We start from the raw sequence: 8,540 nt of genomic DNA, 5'->3' as shown, positions 1-8,540 counted from the left end.
AGGCGGCGGAGCGCGGACCGCGCCGGCAGGGAGTCCCCGAGACAAAAGGCGAGCGCCGGCCGCCGCGCCGCCGCCGCTCCCAGCTCGCTCCCCCTCCGGACCGACCGGAGCCGGAGCTGAACTGAGCCCCAAGCCACAAACTCCTCGGGCTGCGGCAGCTGCCGCCGCGCGCAGCCCGGGCCCGGCCGTGTCTGTCTTACCTACACAGTGCATGAGGCGGTGGCGCCAGGAGTCGAGTTCCCGCCGGAATCCTCTCCTCTCCGCCGCGCACCGAGGGCTCCGACACTGAGCGGCGGCGGCGGCAGCAGCGGCGGCGGCGGCAGCGGCCATTCTCTCTCTTCCCTTGTCCATCTGCGTCCCGCGTCACGCGCCCTCATTTACATACGAGCGGCGCAGGCACGAGGCAGGGGCGCGAGCCCTCGGCGCGAGCCCCGGAGCGCGCGCCCCCCGGAGGGGGGTTGATTGACACGTGTCACTACCTTCCCTCGGCCCTTCCCTCCCCCTCCCACCGCTCCCTCAGGGAGAGGCGGGGAGGGAGCGCGAGGAGAAGGAAGCAACCTGCCGCTTCCGCTGACCCCGCCTCCCCATCCACTCCCTCTCCTCCCTCCCCCCGGAGTTTACTCTTGTGAGCCATACTGCTCCCGCCGCCCGCGAAAACCCTGAGCGGGAGCGAAAGACCCGGAGCCCAGCCAGGAACCCGCGTGCTAACGGAGCGCACTGGCAACGCCTCCCTTCTGCCTTGGCGACGGGTTCTGGCCGCCCGGAAACTTCACTTCCCAGGATGCTTTGCGCTGGAATCCCCAGTCCGAGCACGGGGCCGCGGTGCGATGCATGTCGGGTGTTGTAGTCCAGCAGCGGGGAGGGCTCTCCCGTTTTTTCCAGGTGGTCTTAGATTGTGTGCTGTCCGCCTCTCCCTGGCCAAACCCGCAGCTTTAGCTTTCTTAGGTTCTGAAAAAGAAGAGTCCAGAGTTAGCTTTATGTTTTAAGCGCTGGAAACTTTTCCAGGTCACTGTCATCTCACCACTCTCCTAGGAAACAGCGAGTCAGTCATTTGGCTGCATCTGAGGTAACTTTAGGGAACCCACAGTGACTTCATTTTCCCAGGTGAAAAGATCTCGGAAAGTAAGAAAATTTGCAAGGATTAGGGAAAAGATGTGCTTTTCATAGAAAAAAAATTTATGGGGGCTTGGGTATAGCTGGCTGAAAACTGTAGAAGGGAAATTTTGTATGCTACACGAAACGTAGATTTGGAGGGCAGAGCTATTCCGAGACTTCTGTACCGGCTCGCCTCCCACAGTCCCATCCTATTACAGTGCGCGCCCTGGGATTCAGCACTTTTCATTTGTTAGGGGATCGAGTCTATGTTGTGCTAGAGAAAATAACTGGGGAGAGGGTGATCTTTTGGTTAAATATCGTCTTCAATTAATTTTTACTTTTATACCATAGTAGTTGTGCATTTACTGCATTTCTGTAAGTTGCAAGGGGCCAGACTGAAGCTAAGCCACTCAAGTTTGCTGAGAAGTACTGTGTAGTACGGGAGATTTATGCACAAGCCTGAGAGAAATATGTTTTAATTCTTTTTGGAAACTCGTAAATTCTGAGTTGTATATCACCGTCTCTGTGTTGTGACTTATCCTTATTCGTCTTCTTTCCTAAGGCTCCATGAGAAAATATTGCATTGTTCCTCATTACCTCAGCAGTGAAGATATAACATTACATCTTCATATAGTTGTTTTTTTTTTTTTTTAAGCGAAGTTTCCAATCTTGAAAACATTTTTCTAGACTGGTTACAATTAAAGGCAGATTAAAATCACTTGCTGAAAGTGCTTTTGGAATTATCAGGTGCTTTTAGTTACCAGTTAGAATTATCTTTGTGGTCTCACTTTTATAATACTTTACATTAGTTAGGATGGAACAGGTTATGGTGCAGTAACAAAAATCCAAAAATCTTAGTGGCTTTAAAGTAAAAAACAAAAGCCGGTGTGGTGGCGCACACCTGTAATCCCAGCCCTTGGGAGGCTGAGGCAAGGAGGTTCATTGTGAGTTCCAGACCAGCGTGGGCTACAAAGTGAGCTCAAGGCCAGCTTGAACTGCATTATGAGACTCTGTCTCAAAAAGATAAAATAAAAAACGAAGTTCATTCTTTGCGTATCTACATGTTCAAATGAGGGGGCTTCATTTCAGCAACTGGGTACTTGGGGTGATACCATGACTGAATCTCTCCCCCTGGTTTGGTAGGCAGGAGGAAGATGAGAAATGGTAAACTGATTCTTCCTAAAAATGATATGAGTCAATTTTACTAATATTTCCATATTAACCAAAGCAAATTGTACAGTTATGTCTATCTTCAAAGAAGCAGAGGATGTGTAAGTCTACTATTTGCCCAGAAGAAAAATAAAATATAGGTAACACCAAATATTATTGCAATCCATCCTTCTAGTCATCAATTTACAGCTCACTGTCTTTACAATACAAAATACATTCACTTCTATCCCAAGTGAGACAACCCAAAAGGTCTGTTTAGTAAGGCATTAATATTAAAGTCTAGCATCTCTGTGATGCTCAGTAGTCTCTATATTAAAACTGGATAAAGCATCTCTTGTTATAGAGATTTGGAAAGGCATAGTATCTGCCCTCCCCACTTACACACGCACACACAGAATCAACATACAGGGGTGAAACAGGAACAAAGTAACTATGATATCTTAGTTAATTTTGTGCTACCATACAGAACACCAGAGACTGGCTGATTTATAAAGAGTAGAAATTTATTTGTTACAGTTCTGGAGGCTGGAAAGTCCAAAATAGTGGTGCTGGCATCTAGCAAAAGACTTCATCCCATCTAGAAAGGCAGAGGACAAGAAATTTAAAGAGTAGAGCCCTCCTCCCCTTTTATAGCAAGCATACTCCAGAGATAACAAATCCATTCACTCCACCCTCATGGGCTAATCACTTCTTGTTAGGTACCACCTCTAATATTGTTGCATTATTAATAAACTTTCCAATATGTGCTCTTTTGGAGGGGGAAATTAAAAAACAATATGGTAAATACTGCTATTTGGAAAACGGAAAAATAGGAGATATACATCAAATATTTACCAAATGTTTTACTGCAGTTAACATCAATTTCCAACTTTCTAGCCTCCAAAAAGTTTTTTGGCTGGGATTTCTAATGTTTGGAATGGCAAGATTTAATTTGGCCTCATCCACTACACCTGTAAATTATGGCTACATATTTTAAATTTTTGCTTGTAACTCTGTGACTTTCTGGTATTAATTTCTACTTTACAATAGTCCAGTTTCAAAAACTCAAAATCTCAGTGGCTTAAATGCAAAGGTTTATTTCTTACTGTACTTTCTGACTTCTATAGATCAGTATGAAAGTAGGTGGGGAGAACTGTTCCACGTCCATCCAGAGCCTGGACTTGGGGCGCTCAATCATCTGGAAACTCCCCAGTCACCATGACCAGAGAAAGATGATGCAGAGTCACAGTCCAGTATTTAAGGCTTCTAACGGAAGGGACGTATTTCAGTGAATGAAGCAAATTATAAGGCCAGAACTATTTTCAAAAATGATATATCAGATAGCTTTGAGGGGATAACAAACAACCCCAAAACTCAATAGCATAATATTTAATTAACTACCAACTATTTAATTAGCTCATGGTACTTGGAATGATATTTGTGCTAGGGTCAACTAGACATTTCTGTAGGCCTTACTTGGGCTCACTCATGTATTTATGGTTACCTGCTTGTTGGCTAGACAACTTTATGTCTGAAGGTTAGCAGAGTGTCCACAGAGCCCAGTATGCCTCATTCAGAAGAGGTTAGGCTTGTTCATATCATGGTCATCACAAGGTTCCATAAGCAGTAAGAGATCAAGCCCTAACCTTTAAGTGCTTTTCAAGTGTTGGGTTGGGTCATATCTGCAGAAGTCCCAATCCCTAGTTGGCTAAAGCAAGTTATGAAACCAATCCCATAGTCAATATGGAGGAAAGAATAGATTCTATCTCTTCATAGAAGGATCTGTAAGTTACATCACGAATAGGTATCTACAGAGGCGATGACATAACTTGTGACCACTTTTGCAAGTCTATTGCATTTGAGAAAATGCAGAGTTACCATATTTCCCAAAAGAAAGAGAAATAGAAATAGAAACAGGACCAATGAATATCAAATTTCTAGAATTTCTGAGAGAAGGAGAAATGAAGAACATAAATGAAGTTAACATTGGAATTCAGTTGCATTTAAAAGAAAAAAGAACTTTTCATGGACGCTACGACAGAGCATAGTATAATCACTTCATAAACACACAAATAGGAATTTAGCTTATAAATCCTTTTACTCTAATCATCTAGTACTGAGCTAGGTACTTAATTTATGCCTCATTTTGATTTATTGATTTGACAAATGTTTGTGATATCTGTAAACCTGGAGATAAAAAGAGGATCATATCCAAGTTTGTTTCCCACACCAAAAACAGTTACAAAGGATTTGAATATAATAACAGATGTATGTTAAGAAATATTAATGTTCATGGCAAAGATGTTTTTGCGCTGCTACCTACATCCTATATGTATTGTATCCTTTATTTATTGCTATCTAACAAGCCAATCCATAACCTAGTGCTTAAAAGAACTGTTTGTTATTACTCTCAAGTCAGGAGGTCTGTCTGCTGAGCTAGCAAGACTCTACAAATCTTGGCTGGGATTGCTAATGCGGGGAACTATAAGATCTAGGTGGGCCTCACGTTAGTGTGGTGTGCAGTTTGGCTCCCTGTTTGCTGGGAAAATGGAAATGACTAAATCATGTGTCTTTCATCCAGAGGCTAGCTAGAGTTTGCTTATTGACATAATGGCAGCATGTGAAGCACAACAGGGTAAATACTAATGTGCAAGTGCTTTTCTTCTTTGCATAATGTTTGCTGGCTGCTATCCCACTGGCCAAAGCACATCACAAGGATGAGGCAAAAGTCTCAGTGGTCGGATGCTCATTGTCTTAGTCACTTTCTTTCTGCTGGAACACAGCACCTGGTACTCACAGTATAAAGGAAGAGAGGTTTATTTTCCCTTGTGTTTTCAGTCCATAGCCTACTGGCTCAAAGGCAGAAAGGCAAGGTAGCAGGGCCTGGGTAAAGGAAAACTGCTCATGTAATAGCAACCATGCAACAGAGAGAGGAAGGAGGAGCCGGGAAAGGAGATGTACACTTCCAGGTCGCACTCTCAGGGACCAGCTATTTCTGATCCAGCCCCACCTCCTAATAGCACATCAGTCAGCTATTGTAGCCCTATGGTCTAGTCTTCTTCTGAAAGTCCCCCTATAAGTACATGAGGCCTTTGTGGGGACAGTCTTGATGTAAACCATTGCACTGGCAAATGTCTACAGAAAGATGTGAACAAATTGGGGGTTATTACTGCAATCCAGCTACCGTAAGCATCCATATAAGTTTACTTATCCACCTAAAAATACTAAGCACAAGTACAGAGTTCTTATCCCAGGAGTAAACTGCTTGGCCAGTTAATATTTTATTGATTTATTTGACCAGTTAACAGTCAGTTCTTATGATCTAGGGCATGTTTTAGGGCAACATGATATAAACATACAAAAATTTGAGTAGTTGGAAATATATTTCCACAGTAGAAAAATATAAAATTATAGAGGAATATGACTCGAGTCAAGCTTTTGAGATATTAATCCAAAATAAAGATATTCTTTACTTTATGAGAATTTTAAAAATTTAAAAATCCAATATATACTAGTAGAATTGTAAAATACCTATTTGGTTATAAATTATCAACATGAAACACAATAGTATATTTTACAACTTAATAAAATTGAAACACTTTTGTATGTACTAGATATTTACAACTATGAAGCAGAGATGCCTTAATTAACTATAAAAAGCTTGATGACACAAAGAAACCATCTTTTGAGGGTCTGCCTTAAAAATTACATTGTACTGTACTTCCCTTAGTTCTGAATTATAATGCATTTTACTGATCAAAACTAGAAAAACCAGGAACGGCCTGATTTGATCATTGTACATTGTGTACATGTACTGAATTTTCACACTATACCCCATAAATATACACAAATAATTTATAATGTAAAAAAGAAAAAGCAGAAACAAATTTGATTAACCAATTATTTATGACATGGAACATATCCCACTTCCAAAACATTTCAAGCAAATAATCATATTATGCTAAACTTCATGCAAGTGTTTTAAATTCACCCAGGTTCATGAGCCAAAGATTTCTCAGCCTCCTTTTTTCTTATAGATGTATAGATTTATGGACAGTATCACAATAAATATATACATACTGGTACACTTACTTTCAATATTGCAGTTACATATTAGAAATACCTAAAATAGATGATGATTTTGTCTTCTTGATGCACTTCCAAATATCATCAACCCTTTTTTTTCTACATTCTATAGAAGCAAAAATAAAATTTCGCAGAAGGGATAATAATTGAGGAAACAGAAATATGATGATGATGCCCTTTATTTCTTATATTATGCTGCATACCTATTTTGTATTTGAAGACTATTCTTAACATACATAAGAATGGGCATATAGCTTCCCCAGTTATGTCACCCATTTCACAGTAGCATCTCAGATTTTTGTTCTTTATGTTCTTTACTTAGTTTACCCAATAAGTATTTTTTAAACCTTACTGTTATATCCTGTTAGTATCTTCATAGTAAATTTATAGAGTTGGACCAGTTTTTACTGTAATAGGAAGACTCAGATCATAAAATGTTAGGATAGCTAACACAGAAATTAGGGAGAGCATGTTTTCCAGTTTTTTAAAAAATAAAATCATAAACCTTTGAGCTTGGCACTTGAATTTAATACCATTTACTTTCTCTTTCATCCAGGCAAGATAATAGGATCTGCTCTATCTCTACTCTCTTTGTGTCTATTTGAGATCACTCCCAAGGCCTAATGGATTATTATCACTTTCATTTTCAGCCTTTTAATAAAATTTCAATGTATTAGAGTCTCAATGATGGCAATTTGGTCCAATTTAATCCAATTGCATGGTTCAGTATCAAAGTCAAATAAAGATGTCATCTATAGCACCTAGAATATTACAGTTTAGAAGAAATGCAGATCATGTAGGTCAACCCTCTAATTTTGCAGATAGGAAAGTTGGGGTCTAGAGATGATAAGAAATATATGTAGATCACACAGTTTATGAGTAGTGTACTCAAACCTAAGTTCAATTTCTTGATTCTCAGTCTTATGCTTCATGCTGTAAGAGGTATCAGTTGTTCCATACTTGTATACATTAATTCATTTACTATAACCTTAAATATAAATATTTTATATTATCCTCATATCAGGAAAATTGAAATATAAATTGACTCAGAGAAGTTAAATAACTTATCCAGTATCATCTAGGTAGTTAGTGATAGAATTAGGATTTGACTCTGTGTCCTTCTAAATGTAGTCACTACTTTTCTTTAGAGAACAGAAAAGATGATAAAGCTCCCTAAAAAGCAATAAAAAATTGAAAAACCTAAAGGTTTTCTTATTTCTCAGATGATTTCCTATCTTTAGGAGAAGACAGTGGCACACAAAAGAGTTACACACACAAAATTATGGTCCCTCAGGATTTAATCTATCATTTAGCCCAGCTGAAGTCTTTGCTGCTCCCCAACCTGACATTCCATACTATCTTACTCACATGACGCCTGTTCAGTACTCTCCAGCTAAATGATGACTGCATTGTATGCTCTTAAAACACTTTGTTCACACTTATTCTCATGGGCCTTATGGCTTTTCTGTGTACTATAATTATTTGTGGACATACTGTTCTTTTCTACAACCTTGTAGACTTTGAAGCCAAGAAAGGGATATTTTTTTACCTTCTCTGTGTAGTTGAATTCTACACTTCATTGGTTTCAAAGATACTTTTGTTTAATAAAAATGAAATAGTAATACATTATGATTTTTAAAAAAGGAACATGGAAGATACAGAATGTTTTCCACCCTCAACTTCCATTGTTCTCAGGACATCTTTCTAAACCCAGGCTTAGTTTTTATCCCTGCTGTCAACTCAGTGATAGGAGGTGACATGTATGTGATGGTAGTGGCTGTGGTAAGGGGGGTGCAATTGAACCTAGGGTTTTCTCATTGAGCTACGTCCCTAGCCCTTTCATTTTTTACTATGAGACATTATCTCTCTAAGTTGCTAGGTGGTCCCAAGCTGGACCCAAAGTTGCTATCTTCCGTTCTCAGCCTCCCAGAATACTGGGATTATACGCACATGTCACCATACTCATCTCAGGGGCTATGTTTTAAAACAAGAAATTAACCTCTTTTTGCCTTTCTGCATGTTGAAACTTCTCATACAAACTAAGTCAGAATGTCTTATATGAGTAAAGCATATCATTTTATTTGTCAGAATCCTATGGAGAAGCAGAAATGTGAATAATTTATGAACTTGGTGATTGTTTTTCATGCTGTTGACAATAGGATTTGGCATTTAGTTTCAACAAATGGAAGATATTTATTTTGATAGAAAAA

General features: G+C 39.8%; 1 protein-coding gene across 5 annotated transcripts in view; it reads right to left on the bottom strand.

Annotated features, from left to right (window-relative positions):
- Lcorl (ligand dependent nuclear receptor corepressor-like) overlaps positions 1–1,743 on the bottom strand; it is a 156,563-nt gene extending 154,820 nt beyond the window's left edge. Inside the window, exon 1 of one of the 5 annotated variants that reach the window (XM_013503313.1) lies at positions 201–1,743. In XM_013503313.1, the coding sequence (XP_013358767.1) occupies positions 201–351 (151 nt within the window). In that variant the 5' untranslated portion in view covers positions 352–1,743. The remainder of the gene's footprint in view (positions 1–200) is intronic. The other 4 variants (XM_005402490.2, XM_005402491.2, XM_013503316.1 and 1 more) reach the window with 4 other exon arrangements.
- Positions 1,744–8,540: the final 6,797 nt, after the last annotated feature.

The sequence above is a fragment of the Chinchilla lanigera genome, unplaced genomic scaffold (genome assembly GCF_000276665.1).
Source record: "Chinchilla lanigera isolate Chin_1 unplaced genomic scaffold, ChiLan1.0 scaffold00079, whole genome shotgun sequence".
Classification (NCBI taxonomy): domain Eukaryota; kingdom Metazoa; phylum Chordata; class Mammalia; order Rodentia; family Chinchillidae; genus Chinchilla; species Chinchilla lanigera.
The sequence above is the reverse complement of the archived record's forward strand: the minus strand, read 5'-3'. Positions and strand labels throughout refer to the sequence as shown.